Here is a 15,694-nt window from a genome sequence, read left to right as displayed (position 1 = left end):
ATGCATGTGGACCACTGGAAATAGGAAAACAGAGTATTTGAATTCCGACAAGATGACGTCACTCAAAGCCCTCGGCGCTTCGGGCGTCCTTAAAACCTTCTCTCCTCCACTTGATGGCCGGCAATCCCCCAGTGATCAAACACTGCAAAGAGCATGGCTTGGAGGTGAACAATAATCGTTCCCAGGTTACAGACACAGATAGGTGCTGCGTGACCCATCCGAGGCGTTTCCGATGACGTCTTTGGCTCCAGTTGAAAGGGGGGCTCGTATGTCACCGCCGTGTCCCACAGGGTGCAGCCCGGGCCCCCGTCACCGCCCGTCTCCCTGCCCCCGGGTGGGCGGGGTGCCTGGTGAGCTCATCGAGCCCGGTTAAAAGAACGAGTCACACCCCAAGCAAGAGGCGCTCCCTGCGCTTCCTGGGAGGAAGGGTAGGGGTGGGGTGGGGTGGGGGGTGGAAGTCCCAGAGCGTTGGGCTGTTCCCTCCCCTGCATCACCTCCCAGCAGCTTGGGCTTAGGGCTCATCTGCCTCCTATTTACTGCCCTGGAGTGGGGGCGGGGAGGGCATCGCTGAGGTACCTTTGGAGGCGTGGACTGGATGGAATTCCAGACCATGTACATTTGGGAGCCACATTTAAACACTAACTTTTCAGTGAACAAAGTTAAGACATTGAATGCAGTAAACGTGTTAAATATGTTCCCATACAGAATATAGACCAAAGTTATGGTTTTTCCAGAGTGTAAATAAATAAATAACTAAATGGATCCCTTAAAAGTAACTGTTTGAATGCTAAACACATTTCCTGGCAACACTAAGTCAACATTGAGTGTCTAACCAATGCTGAATCACGAGTAAGAAAAGAAATGACCTCATGAGACCAGACAAGCTTACGTGATATCCAACATGTCTGCGTCCAGAAAATGGAGAGGGAATAAACCTAGTGGCTCAAAACCCCCTTCTAGAAACTACCTACTGTCACGGGTGAGTGCAGGGGACGGACCCCAAAAAGTACAAAGAGGCAGGAGGACAAGAGCATGGACTTTACTTGGCAGAACAGGAACACAGCAGGAATGCTCACATGACCTTCAATAACGACCGACGAGGACTGACATAGGGAGCAAGCGCTAGTACAGGGCAGGGTGATCCCACATGGACAACAGCTGGGTGATTGAAATGAGAGACAGGAGATGCAAGGAGCCAGGAGAGAGAGAAAGAGAGACAGAGGGGAGAGAGAGAGAGAGAGAGAGAGAGAGAGAGAGAGAGAGAGAGAGAGAGAGAGAGAGAGAGAGAGAGACAGACAGACAGACAGACAGACAAGACCAGGACCAGGACCAGAAAAACACACGCACACCCAGGGAGACAGACAGAAAACAGGCAGTGCAGGGAAAACCAGGAGAACTAAGCAGGGGCACGGGCTGTGGTGGTGAAACCTGCTGTGTAGAAACCTTACATTTGTGTTGACCTACTGTACATTGCCGAGTGTTACGTCTTCTGAAGATGACACTCTTCTTCCAAAGTGTCAACGTCTCATGATCAGCTGAACGTTAACAATCACTCAAGGGCACGATCCAGATATATCCAGCAGGAGACTTCCGAAGGTGTGTTCGTTCTCTGGGGATTTCTTCAACTCTCAGCGTGGGATGTTGTTGTGGTCCAGCCTCCTTATTGTGAAGTACCAGTAAGTATCCATGGTGAGCTGGTTTTAAAGCTACTTCTTCCCTTCTCTGAGCATAGCCAGGGGAGACACAATTATAGAGTTAGGATTCGGATATTTAGACTTGCAGGGTTGATAAGCGCCTTTCTGACCAGATCCCGTTCAGAGACATTCAGGTTGTAGACGGAAGCAAAGGAAATACATTTTTGTCTTCTCCAACCAAACTCAATTTCATAGAAAAAGGTTGTGTACTTACTATTGGATTTGGCCTGCCCTAAAGAATGCATTCATGCCGAATTAATTAAATCTGTCTACAAAATTTCCACATATTACTTTTAGTGGGTGGAAATTCAACAACATCTGCCAGCAGACATGGTCATTTCCCATGGTCTAACCAGAATAGTTTGAAGGTTAAGACAGTCTAATTTTTTCTTCCTGTTTAAACCCCACAAAATCAAGCAATAATACTACTCACTACAACTTACATGATGTAGAATATGTCAACTATTTCAAATGAAAGTGTATCAGACCTTGCATGGCCCCACACGCCTACTGTTTGTTCCTCAAATCAGAAGGAAGTGCAACCAGCGCAGACGTCTCAGTCAAGAGCCACTGAACCTTAAACTTCTGAGTCAACCTGCCAGCCTCGTCCCTTTCGCTACCCTCCGAACATAACAAAATGGCGTTCATTTCATCTGGATGCTACCACCTGACTGAAGTCTTCCTCTCTGACGTCTGTGAGTCTCTACCACAGCACGGCCTCCTGTGTCTGAGGGAAGCCTGCCCACAGGTGGCCAGGCCATGTGTCAGAGTCCAACAACCTGGTCCACACCACTCTGGCTCAAAAGATGTATTTGTTTTGTCTCTAAATGATACAGAATGGGTTGATAGATGTTCATAGGTTGAGATGTTCCACGGAGGAGTGATTACTGTGTGTGTGTGTGTGTGTGTGTGTGTCTAAGTGTGTGTGTCTAAGTTTGTGTGTGTGTGTGTCTAAGTATGTGTGTGTGATAGACATTGGTCATTGAGATTCAATACATAGTTTAGGTCCTACTGTAAATTCGGGGTCCTATAATCACTATCATGCACATTTCATTATTTTGTACTTTAGAACTGTTTGAAGTTTTAGGCTTGATATTCACAATCTGCCGTGAAGGCAAACTTGCAGAGCATCTACACTGAAGCTGATTTCGAAAAATAAAATTTGAATCTAAACGCAAATTCATTTGACACATTTTTGGCCCTCAACATCAAAGTGGTTCATGAATGAGAATAAGAAGAACGATTTGACAGCAACCACAAACGTTCATACAAGCCCTCAACGCTTCTAAGTAAAAACATGTTCCTATGTTTGTCTTGCCAGCAGACATTAGCTAGTGTGGAGGTGACACACGTTTCATCTAGAGCTTTCAGGGCCCTTATGAACACAGGTAAGTACAGTCAACTGTACATATATATTTGATATTCAAAGCATAAAACCTCAGCTATATAAATACTTCCCCAGTTAGTGAGTGACTGCATGTAACATTATGCAATGTCTGACAAGTAAATTATATGCCATGTATGTCATGAGTGGAATGGCCATTCACAAACTACTTATTTTCACAACTGACTCACTGAAACAAACCAAACTCTATGAGGTATGCTCGAGGCTGTCATGGCAACACATTGTCATGTACAGTAAAGCGGCTACCTTCAGGACAAACATCGGGTATTTAAAGGTGATTCGTGTGGCAGTGTGGACCATTTGCAACTTGCTTCAGAAACAATCATCACTGAGTATTCGTCCACACTGACATTGCTACAACAGCATTGGATTAATCCAGCAAATCACCCATTGCTCATAAATGTTTACATACTGCTTGCAAAAAAACAAAAAAAATATAATCGTCATTATGTTGACTTAAAGCTGTCATTCGAAAAGACAGGCGGTGAAAGGCAAACGTGTCACAGACTGCGTGATGTCATGGTTCAGGTCATGAAACGCCTACCCACGGGAGTCACTGGGTGACACAGTGACAGTGAGTTCACGATGAGTGTTTCGTCTCTGTCTGGCATGCTGTCTGTGACATCAGCGACAGCAGCTAGTGACAGGTCATCCACTGGCATACAAGGGATCACCTTTCATCTGACAAAGTGGCAGACCTCTCTGTCCAGTGTCACGTGATGAAAGTCATCCCCACAGATCGCATTCTAACCCCATGGAGGACACCAGTCTCAGACATGACTTTACTGAAAGCAACGTCTTCAGGGATCTGCATAGTAAAGCAAACTGCCAACTGGTTCTGCTTCTCAAGCAGGGCCCTAGCACTGAGCACCAGCTTCAGTAAGTACCTCAAGATATGGACCATTTTTCTGTCTTTTTCTCTCTTTGCTCTTTAGCTCGCGCTCTTTTATCTCTCCCTCTCTCTCTTGCTCTTTGTTCTTTCTTGATCTCTCTCTCTCTCTTTTGCTCACTGTGATGTGGGTGGCAGGATTTTCAGGGTAATCACATTAGACGTTCACGAGAGACTCTTTAAGCATACACTATGCAGGCTGTAGGTTTGAGCTAAATTTGAGAAATGACACATCATCAGGCTGTATCATTTGGCTTTTTACAACTGATTACAACTCCACTACACAGAAGATCCTTATGACCCAGAAAGATGATGCATCAGTTGGGGTTTTATAGTAAACGGTCTACTTGCTTCAAAATCTCGATGTGTCTCCTTCCACTCTGAGTCTGTGAAGACAGTAGCCCACGGTCTGGATGTGAACGGTTGTGCCGATCATTATAAATCCTATCCACAATATAATATTACTGGTCACTTGGCTCGTTTGATTGATGTCCCCCCCCCCCCCCCCCCCCCCCCCCCGGCCTCCCCCAAGATGTTTACGCCAATGTGTCATCTTAAAAACGGCATTTTAAATGTTGACTAAGCAATTGGTTCCCGGCAGTCGACATTCACCTCAGGCTGGATGTGGTGGCCTGCTCATTCTCTTAACCTCTAGGAATAAACACATGTTTATTCTCTCGCCCCTTCCTTAGTCAAAACAAAAACACCAAGTCTTTGTTTCAACGTAATCGTCGCTGTTGGAAAACATTGTGACGAATGAAAACATCGAGTCAGAAGGATCTTAGCGTCCACGCGTCTTTGTCATCGTGACGCAGGGGCTCTCTTCATCTGTCACTCGAAGGAAGCATAACACAGATGTGGGGAAACAATCTCATTCGATGAATTCTCCCTATTTACTCTTCTGTGGAGACTATTATCATTTGGGTCAGCTTTTTAAATGAAATAAAAGCATGAAAAGGAAACCATGACCTTTTACTCCTAAATTGTAAGAAGTATACATGCCTATTTTTAGATTAACTGCAGTTCAGTATGCAATTACTTTATGGCTGCATGAGCACCCCCGCGCCTTTCCAGTAATGCACAGAATTCAGATGCTGCAAATCACATTTGATTACTTCATGCTTTGTTTCACTTTTAACAAGGCAGAAAACAACAATATTGCTCTGTTTAAAGGACAACGTTTTGGGGTTCTTGATTTTCAGAATTTTTTTCGGTGTGTCAAATGCATAGTTTCATCACTGGGGTTTCTTTCAGTCCCCCCAGACTTGAGTTATTGACATCTGGAAACTTGCTCTGATATGTAAATATTTCTTCTACGTTTGGCCCCTGTGAAACCTGAATCATGTCTCTCAGGAACACTTATGAAGTATAGTTACTATTCTATTGTGTCATGGCTTTCTTATGAAAACCCTATTCATGATTTGACTTCACTATACTGACACGTTTGATTTGACTTTGAATTTTTGCCTACCTCATGCCATTGATTCCAAAGAAACCTAACTGTTAGTCTGGTCATTAAATGGCTGTTGAAATAACAAACAGTTAACACAACATGGAGATATCTGTCTGAAATTGATCACAGTAGCTTCCATTTTATTTAACCTACTTAGCCATGACTGTGTGCTAAGCCCTCAAGGATTTAACATTTCCAACTGTCAAAATGAATTAACCGTCACAAATACAACTTAAATCCCAAACATTTTTCGTGAGGTGACTCATAACGTGTGCACCCACAAAAGTTTGACAATTACGTTTGGTTTTATGGATTGCATTAATGTAACATGATGGCCATTGGGTTTCATGTTGTCAGCTGTTAGGTGTGTGTGTCTGCTTGTGTGTGTGTTTGTGTGTGTTTGTGTGTGCGTATGTGCGCGTGAGGGTGTGAGTGCGTGTGTACCTTGAAGCAGTAAATCCATAAAACCGTGACCAGGCTGAAAACTCAATCTTATCATCACGTCACGTCAAGTTATTGTGCAGATTGGCAAAACAAATATCAGCTAAAACAAAACAAAAGTGTCAACCAACACTCTGACTTATTTCTCTGTCCTGTCCATTGCAAGGTTTTCTGCGATTTATTATCAATGGTTGCCTAGGGACAGTTGATGGAAATAAACCAACTGGCAGAGGAAAATGTGAAATGTGCCTTATGTCATGATGGCTGGCTGTTGTTGCGTTCCACAGTAAATTAAGCCATGTTGAGCAACTCTGCTCCCCAGGGCAGAAGGACCTCTGGTTTTCATTATACCTGCCCAATTAGATAGATTATGGGTTTGTTGAAATACCTCATTGAAGGTTGCCTTTTTTTCGAGGCTGAGTAAACCCTGTTAGGCTCAAGCCCGAGATCCATGTTTCTCTTTCGAATAGGGACTTTCAAAGCTCCAATTTGACTTTGTAGATTTCCCATCCACTCTTACGGATCTGTTGTGAATGAGTTATTGATAATACACAATAAAACATGCTCAATAACTGAATCCACTACCCCACCATTTTCCCAATGAATCAATTAGCTCCATCGTGTGCTTCATATAATTCCATTGATTTACTTATGTAAATACAGGGTTGATATAAAGAACAGTCACTGAAAACGCTAATTGCATCCAAAAATAACAAATCTTGGATTCATTTAGCTAATTTAGTTCCAGAAGGATTATTGGTTAGACCAAGGCAGTTGTGTGAAGTCACGGGGATGTTGATCATGTTGTCTCGAAACAAGAGGGACCGGGGTTCTGTTTACTTTCTCACATTCTGGAATTCCCTTAAATCAAACAATTTACGTAATGAAAGGAGAGAAATTAACATAAGTCAGAAACAAACATATGCAGACATTTAAGGTCAGGTCAGTTGTCTTGATGGTGCTGTGTTATAACAGTCACGCATCTGAGTTGTAACTAGCCTTGCTGTAATACTATGCACTGCTCATATTAGTCACATGCAAAGAGAGAGAATGAGAGAGAGAGAGAGTGAGTAAAGTGAGTGAGTTGTTTGTGTGTGAGAGAGAGAGTGAGTAAGTGAGTGTGTGTGTGTGTGTGTGTGTGAGAGAGAGAGATAAAGAGAAGGACAGACTAAGAAAGAGCAGTAGAGTGAGAGACACAGAGAGAGAGAGTTTATGTGTGTGTGTGTATGCGCGTGCGCGTGCGTGCGTGTGTGTGTGTGTGTGAAAGAGAGAGGGAGAGAGGGATAAAGAAAGTGTTCTGTCCATCTCTTCCATAACTGAATGACTGAGTTCAGTTGAGTTCTGGGTTCATAAAGTATTTATAAATCTGTATCTACAGATTGGAGAGAGAGTTTAACAAACACTTCAACATAAAATGATCAGTTCAGACAGCGGTACTAGCAAAGTTTCTCTGAGGCATGAAGGCCAGAGGACGGTGTTATTAGTGAAAGGAGAAAAACAAAGATAATATACAGCCAATAGGTGTTTGTTATTATAGGCAGGCAGGATACTACATCATATAAATGTGACTGTCATCAAAACAAAATAGTTTAACATAGGAACACGTATATATGAATGGTTAATAAGACATAAGATTAGTTAGTAATAGCTGATCTACTGATTGTGATTCACATAAGCACATAGGTTGTAAAAAAACATACCTACAAGAGTAGGAAGAGAGAGAGAGACAGAAAGACACAAGAGAGGGAGAGAGTGAGGGAGAGAGAGAGTAAGAGAGAGAGAGAGAGAGTGACAGAGACAAAATGAGAGAGAAAGACAGAGACAGCGCTAAAGAGACAGAGTGAGTGCCTACTCACTGTAATCAGGCGGGGCCTCTGTGCCGCTCTGAGTTACTGGCTAGAATCCTGGCTACCCTCAAATAGCTAGGCAAATAAATGTTTACTCTACATTCTCAGACACTACCTCATGAGCTGTTCAAAGCCCTTGTCCCGAATATAGTAATTTATTCCACAAATATTTGTTGCCACCCTACTGGTAAATAAACAGAACTCTGGCTCTTTGGAGAGAACAGCTGGGGTTTTCTGTACATTATTATTGAGCTTTTTTTTTAGCTCTTGACGTTGAGAAATGACAACTGGGCAGTTTATTTCTTGCTTCTTGAAGTTGTGTAAATTAATATAAAAGATGGACTGGCATTCTATATGAAAATTATGTCAAATTTGATCATATACACAACACACAAACCCAGTAATCATATCATAGACTATTCATAAAGGATCACTTTTCGTTTGTCTAAGTAGCTTGCTTCCATTTCTCTTTTTTCAATTTTTTGAGGCTGTCAAATTATAACTGATTAAATGTAAACATACCAAAAATACATTAACAAGCATACATATTTTTGTTATGTATTTCAGGGCCAACATACTCCCTGACTCTTGCACTTCTGTTCGATATAATAGACCCCATCTTTGTCAGAGGTGAGCTGCAATAATAGTATGTCTAAGTAGCAACAGCAGTAAATAATAAGTAGTGCATGACAACTCTTTTGTCATCTTTGATTGACCTTGAAGGAGATAATGATCATTTAAAATGCAGCTCTGTACTTCTCACCTCGGGGTTGAATAACAACCTAGAGCAAATCACTTTCAGACTCTCCAACTAATATGGACTAGAACAACAAGCCTGGCCTCCCCCGGCCAGCTCCGCAGCCGTGAGTATAGGGAATGTGCCATGGCACTCGGCATTGACACCGTCCTCAACCCTCCACAGCACATTATAATAGGCTCTTCCTGGCAGCTGCCGAAAACACGGCCCCTTCCTGTGAGGGCGGAGATTCCTTTCCATGCAGTCAATCCAGTCATTCTCAATGAAAAATAAAGCATATTCAAAGATGATACCTTAGGTTGGATAGATGAATAATTTGTGGTGAGTGAGAGCGTAAGTGGAATTGTAGCAATGTGTGGAAAGCACCTGCGCCTATTTTTCTCAAACAAAAAATGAGTTGGCTATGCTTGATTTGTCCTAGCATGCACACTTTTTGAGCTTCAAAATATTTATGGTTTTGTATTGGATCTACATATTTCAAAAGGCCTACTTGACCGACAATTCTAGTACAGAAGAACCTTACCGCCTAGACTTCAGACGTTTTGCGAATAGTGCATTTGGAGCACTTCATATTCATATAAGTTCTCACTTATAGGCTACATAGGCTTTTACTCATTAAAAGCACATTACATTATATATTGTTAAAAACGCGTCGTCCAAATGACCAATAAAAGGAAACCTTTGAACGGAGCGGAGGAGGCGTCAGTAAATGTGTGACATCTATGCAGAGCAGTTTCAGGAACTGTAGAGAAAGGGCGTATGGTAGCCTATTAGTAATCGGCCAAACAGAAAGTCCCACAGTGGAACTGACAGCAGCTAGCGAATTGAGCTCAGTGTATGAGGAAACGCAACCAGAGGCAAGGACGCGAGTATTTCTTAGCATTACTGTCATATACAGTGAAATATCACACAGAATCAGCTGGATTACTTTAATTTTCCATTGACGTCCGTAAACAGATTTTGTATTTGGACACGCGGATATCGTATCGAAATCATCTGTGGACAGAGGAAGACAGTCGACCGGCTTCCAGCCTGCGTGGGTAACGTGTCTACGATGGATGGTATTTTATGTCACAATTCGACGGTCTGACTAATCCGACTCACCGGGGACCGTTGAGTCATTGGATTTTTTATGGGAAGATTATTTCTCAAACGTTAGTAGGTTAATGTAAAAGTTGTCATTGACTTGCTATGGGCTTTCCTGTCATCCACGGATCATAAGACTCTCCGCTATTTGTAAGTTGTTTTTCATTATGAATGGAATTAAATTGGCCTAGGTTAAAATAAAATACAATTAATATTTCTGAGATACAGATATCTTACAACATTTAACGGAGTCCAACCATTAAGATCATTTGTAGACCTATCAGCACGTTTTATGTTATTGACTTTGTATTTTGGAATAAGTTTGTTTCCTCCTCCAAGTACCGAGCTGGATGTGTTGGTACTAAGCTACTTTAAAATTCAGAAGCCTATCTAACAACACCTTGTTGCTCTGACCAACGAGCTAACGACAATACCACGTATTTATCAATTATAGGCCTATAATAAGTTTGTTTTTGTCTATCGTTTAAACAGGTGATAAATATCAAAAAGGAACATCCCCCCGCAAAAACCGTCAACGGCCTTAAAGTTGACGTCTCTGTGGGAAACGTACAAGAGACTTACACCTGATAATCAGATTATGAAGATTCAGTTTTACTGTTTCAATGACGGGTAAAATGGAAACCCCTTTTTATCACGATGACACTCATAGTGTTCAAAACTTTGGACATATTCCAGAGTATGAACGCTACCAGGGACACAAGATGCTGAGTAAGAAAAACATGGCGGCACATCATTTCTCAGGTGTCGTCGGGACCCCCTCTGGTCTAAAACTCTTACATGGCCAGCATGGTAGCAATGGCAATATCAATCCCAATAATCTTGGGATTAACAGCAACACAAACAGCTCGCTAATGCCCTCGACAGATATGAACCTACTGAAGCTGGCGTCACCTGACCTTGAGCACCTGATCATACAGTCTAACCAGGGTCTGGTAACAACCAGCCCGGTGCCCAACTCCAGCACCAACCCTTTCATGTACAGGAACCAGGCGACCAACGAACAGGAGGGCTTTGCTGATGGATTCGTCAAGGCCCTGGCTGACCTCCATAAACAGAACCAGCTTGTTGGAGGACCCATGTCACCTTCCTCTTCTATCCAGTCTCCATACCAGAGAAACATCATGTCGAGCGGAGAGATGCCCATCTATACAAACTTGGGCAGCTACAACCCTGGTCAGATCACGGTGTCCTCATCGTACCCTGGGAGCCAGATGCCCTATCCCACTGCAGGCCATGGCTCTGGGCACAGTGGACTGGGGCAGGGTGCCCATCCTCACAATAGGGGTCTGGATGCCCCCCAGACTGTCCCAGAGGTACCCCACCCTCCGGGGGACCCCACCAGCTCACCTCCCTCCCTCTCCCCCATCGACCTGGAGACCCAGGAGCGGATCAAAGCCGAGAGGAAGAAGCTACGGAACCGCATTGCCGCCTCCAAGTGCCGTAAGAGGAAGCTGGAGAGGATCTCGCGACTGGAGGAGAAAGTCAAGGTGCTGAAGACCCAGAACTCCGACCTGGCTTCCACCGCCGGCATCCTGCGCGAGCAGGTGGCACAGCTCAAACAGAAAGTTATGAATCATGTCACCAATGGTTGCCAGATTACAGTGAGCTCAGCCACTATGGCCAAGAGAGGGGACAGCACCAGCTGCTGAGCAACTCTGGTGAGAAGAGTTTTTTTTAAACAAAATCTGATCTGCTCTGAGTCTGTGTTTGCAAAGGAGCCACGGTGTGGGGAACGAGCGTTCGGATAGTAAGCTAAGTATGCCTGGGTAGAGAGGGGGACCACCCCACCGACATCTCTCGTCTCTGGTCGAAATTCTTGCAACCCAGTCAAATAGTTTGACTATACATATCCACCTTCACTTGACACCTATTTCTGCTACAGTGTGTTTTTAAAAATGGTATTTCACCCAACAGAGCTATATTCATGCTCATCCAGAAGGTAAATCAAAAGGGAAACGTGGAAAGAAGTGGCAAACGGGGAAAGGGAAAAACAAGAATGCACCCTCAGTAGTACAGAATCAGGTAGAATGAGTAAGTGCAGGGCAAAAGGAGCGGGACTTGGGCTGCTTCCTGTTTTACAGGAAGTCAAAGACACCAATACTACAAGGGTATTGAACATTTAGGATGAACCTGTGATGTATGTTTCATCGTAGAACGGGGAGCCTCTTTTTTTGATCACCCTTTCACTAAAGATATTTCATATTGTTCAGCAGACAATGGATGTTGCATCTGGGGTGACCTTTGAACTGCTGTCCGCAATTCTTTATTTTTTTTGTCAGTGGAGTATGAGATTACGTGACCTTTATTATTGGCTGTACCAAACCAAGCAAAGGATGCACAGTTTTACGTGAAGTATACTGTGTATACACGTGCATCAAAGTTACGGCAAATGGAATTTCTTGGGATTTTCAAAAGATTTGTTGAAATAATCCGATGTTGATTAACAACGATATTGGTTGTAATTTGGTGTGTGATAACAGTGTAGTTTTCCCATGTGTTTGAATCATCTTGTGTCAATGAGAGCATAATTATGTTTGTTTAGTATTGTACAATGTGAGTATGGGGTAAAAGAAAATCAACTTTTTGATGATATAGCTTAAAGAGTATTTCAACTCTAAATGTGTACTAAATGACTGTGTTAATGTGAGACTGCAGTTCCTGGTGATAGACTAGTTTAAAGAGACCATACCTTTGTACAATATCATACATGATAGTAATAGATTACTATTCAATGTTATTTAAAGCCAGTGCATTGTTAAGATGATCTTTCATTCAAAGCAAAGACCTTTTGCACTGTATTTCCATCTAGTACTTGGAGGAGCAGTATTGACGGATCAAGAACATATTACATGTGTTAAGCATTGATACTGTGTTAACCTTGGACAACACTGTGTCAGAAAGATACTTTGAGAGAAATTGGTTTTTAAGTTGCTGAATTTAAGGACCTTTGGTATAACAAAAGGGACACAGCTCAGTAAAGCTAGACTGAAGACGTTAAGGGCTTTTGATCAGTAATAGATGAATTAGTCTTACAAAATTTCTGGAGCAATTTATTTATGCAAAATCTATCTTTGATATTTATGTTGCCTGTGTAATGAAAATGCACAGGATGTTTTTAGTGTCTTGTTGACACTTTCGGGAAATATGATATTGCACATAAGTAATAACATTAAATCATGTCTAATATTTATCTGTGGTTTAGACATGGACTGTGTACAGTGTAATGTTTCTGAAAACTATTTGATACTTTATCTTTTTCCTTTTTTATTCCTAAATAGTGCAAGCAAATAGAATATGACTGTCCAGCCATTATTTGCTTTTCTTTTAGTTTACTTACCTTGACAATAAGTGTGACAACGTTGACCAAACAAGACCATTGAAATATACCTATTGTGTTAATTGATGCTTAAACTTTCATCAAATCTATACTGTAAGTTATATTACATTTTTGGTGCACTGAATTTATTTTACTAAAAAGACAGTGTCTAAATGGCGATATACTGTATGTACAACTTTATTCACATTAATTTGGGAACAAATAAAAAATGACAACAGACAGACATTCAAAGCTGTCTAATAGTCGTTTTGGAGCGTCAATTAAATATTTATTTTTGAACTTGAATAAGGCTTTTGATGTCACTGATTATATTTTTGTATAAAATGTATTCAAAGTTCGTAAGTACAAGGCTGAATTTGAATAGGCAAAAATAACTTGTTCATGTTATTTCTATATTTCCAGTTTATTTATTACGGTCGATGATGAGGAGCTGTTCGTTATCTTTTTGTGCAAAAGTGTGTTTACTTGGCGACACTACTCTTTGATGCATAAAATTGTTTGTTTCAGTTTCAGTGAAATTGTATTTGAGAGTTTAAGGCTACTTATTTCTCCCATTTCAATGTCAGATATAAAAAAATCTACCACAAAGTTACATCTAAATTGAACAACAGTGTATGACTCTTTGATTCCCGACAAACTGCACTCTCCTTCTGGAAAACATTGGCGTTTGCCTCTAAGACTGCATTCATTTCAATACCTAATCTTGAAGTGTTTTGACATGGTTTTGAAGGAATGTCTAGCAAACAAGCACTGTCTTTGAGCCACTGTTGGCATCAGTTAACCATTTTATAGTGGGCTTGGCACATGGAGACTGTTTGAAAATTAAATCCCTTTAACTTGTATTCTTTCCATCATGTGAGAGGTCCCCTTCATCTCTAAACATTCAGCCCCGTAGATCATGCCAAAGATAAAGGATGGTTATTGATACCTATTGACTAGGTATACTGTACAGTAGTGTGTATGTCATTGGACTTGAAGCACCCTCTCTGCAGTAGATGGGGCATGTTGAAGAATTGACGTATTTACAGTTCTATTAATGAGTTGGTAATGTTGAGGTCTACAGGATAACCTGCATAGCTCGTGTCAAATTTCATCCTATCAACAATTTCATATCTGCTTCTGTAAGAACACTGCCACATAGTGTGTGTGAGGAAGAAAAATGACCAACAGGGCGACTTGCCTTGGTTTATATCGCTGTTTTCACTGATTGTTCGGGTTTACAATATGCTGTAAGTGTTCATCGTTTCCTTGAATGTTTTTTTAATCTAAAATAAAAGAAGGTTTCTGAAAACACGTTTTAACTTGTGTCATCAAGGGGTTTCAGTGACACCTTAAAATCTATCAAAGAGGTCTGCATTATGAGCAAAGTAAAGTTAACCAACTGATGTATTTGCTGGTATCTTAATTTTGTTAAACATTAGACTAATACAATTACTAAGATTAGCAGATTAGCATGTCGTCTTCTTGGAACGAGGGTGACGTCCTCTGTGAATCCCCATTGCATGTGGAGGGTGTTAGTGTATAGTTTGAAGTTGTTATGTGAGAAGTGTACAGGCAAAAATAATTGCACAAAGGTAAACTGCACAAAGCCATCCTTGATGTCATCTGTAACTGTAACAAGAGCCAGGAGTCTGTAACATTCAAAGACCTCTCGTATTGTATGTTTTATCAGAGCTCCTTACTGGTAAAGAAAACGCACGTATAAGGGGAAACTGAAACTGCGCTTGCACCAGGGTGATGCATGGTAGCATGCAGGACAAACATCAGTCTTATCCCTTTACAGCAGAGAGATAAATAATAGAGAAAGTAGAATACTGTTAGTACACTGGTGTGGGCACTGTTTTGTTCTAAGGGCTTCATGCGGGCTTACAATTCTCAAGAGGCCAGGCTTCTTCATCTCCAGTGTGGTTCCAAACCACCTGTTCTACACCAGACGACGGCCACCTTAAGGCAAGGCTAACCTTTCAGAATATACATTTGGCTGTTCTTATGTAATATAGCTATTTTTTTATAATGAAATAAAACATTTTATTTCGCCATTTCACTATGCTCCACACTGCCCTCTACAGCCTGCAACCGTGTCTGAAAGGGTTTCCTATAAAACAGCTCCTGGTTTCTAGTAAAACACATGGAATGGCCTTGGGTCATTCTGAAACAAAAAATCACTGTCTTTTGTTTCTGTCCCCAGACAGGGGTACAGAAGAAACCCACGGTGTGAGAGAGTACAGTATGCATACAATGACTCAAACCAAGCTGTCTTTGAAGAAGTAGAAGAACAAGACATTTTGAAAAATGCCCTTGTCTGTCAGTGTAAATGAAACCAGTGGGTGTATGACCCTTGTAATATGCTGACAGTTATCACTCTGTTAAACATTACCAAGTACCTCTCTCACACTTCAATATGGGTAAACCTTCAGGGAAATATAGTAGGATATTGTTTTTGTTGAAATAACTCAACTCAGCACATGAAACAGAGAATATTAGATCAGGGACTAAACATAATCCTCAGAATGATCATTGTTTGCTTGTATTGTGTTGCACCTAACCAGCTGTGTATGGATAGAGATGAGTTACTGTGGATGTGTTGGGGGGGAGGGGGGGGGGGGGTTGTCTACATTGCCTGCTTGGGGTGATCTGCTCTAGTCTACTTCTCAGAAGTGTAGTGGCTCGCCCTTATGAGGCTGTGAGTAATTCCCTGCCTCCACCCACATTCACTTCCCACACAGTCATGGAAGACTGGATTTGCTGGTCGAAGATAGCCCTC

At 41.8% G+C, this 15,694-nt stretch overlaps 1 protein-coding gene across 1 annotated transcript; it reads left to right on the top strand.

The window, feature by feature from the left end:
• Nucleotides 1-8,769: 8,769 nt before the first annotated feature.
• june (JunE proto-oncogene, AP-1 transcription factor subunit) lies at nucleotides 8,770-14,221 on the top strand. Its single transcript, XM_047014943.1, has 2 exons — nucleotides 8,770-9,722; nucleotides 10,065-14,221. Exon 2 carries the CDS (start codon nucleotides 10,196-10,198, stop codon nucleotides 11,240-11,242), a length of 1,047 nt encoding a protein of 348 aa, XP_046870899.1. The 5' UTR covers nucleotides 8,770-9,722; nucleotides 10,065-10,195; the 3' UTR covers nucleotides 11,243-14,221.
• Nucleotides 14,222-15,694: the final 1,473 nt, after the last annotated feature.

Source organism: Hypomesus transpacificus, unplaced genomic scaffold, assembly GCF_021917145.1.
Source record: "Hypomesus transpacificus isolate Combined female unplaced genomic scaffold, fHypTra1 scaffold_27, whole genome shotgun sequence".
Lineage (NCBI taxonomy): Eukaryota > Metazoa > Chordata > Actinopteri > Osmeriformes > Osmeridae > Hypomesus > Hypomesus transpacificus.
Note: the sequence above shows the minus strand (reverse complement) of the source record. Positions and strands in the feature narration are given on the sequence as shown.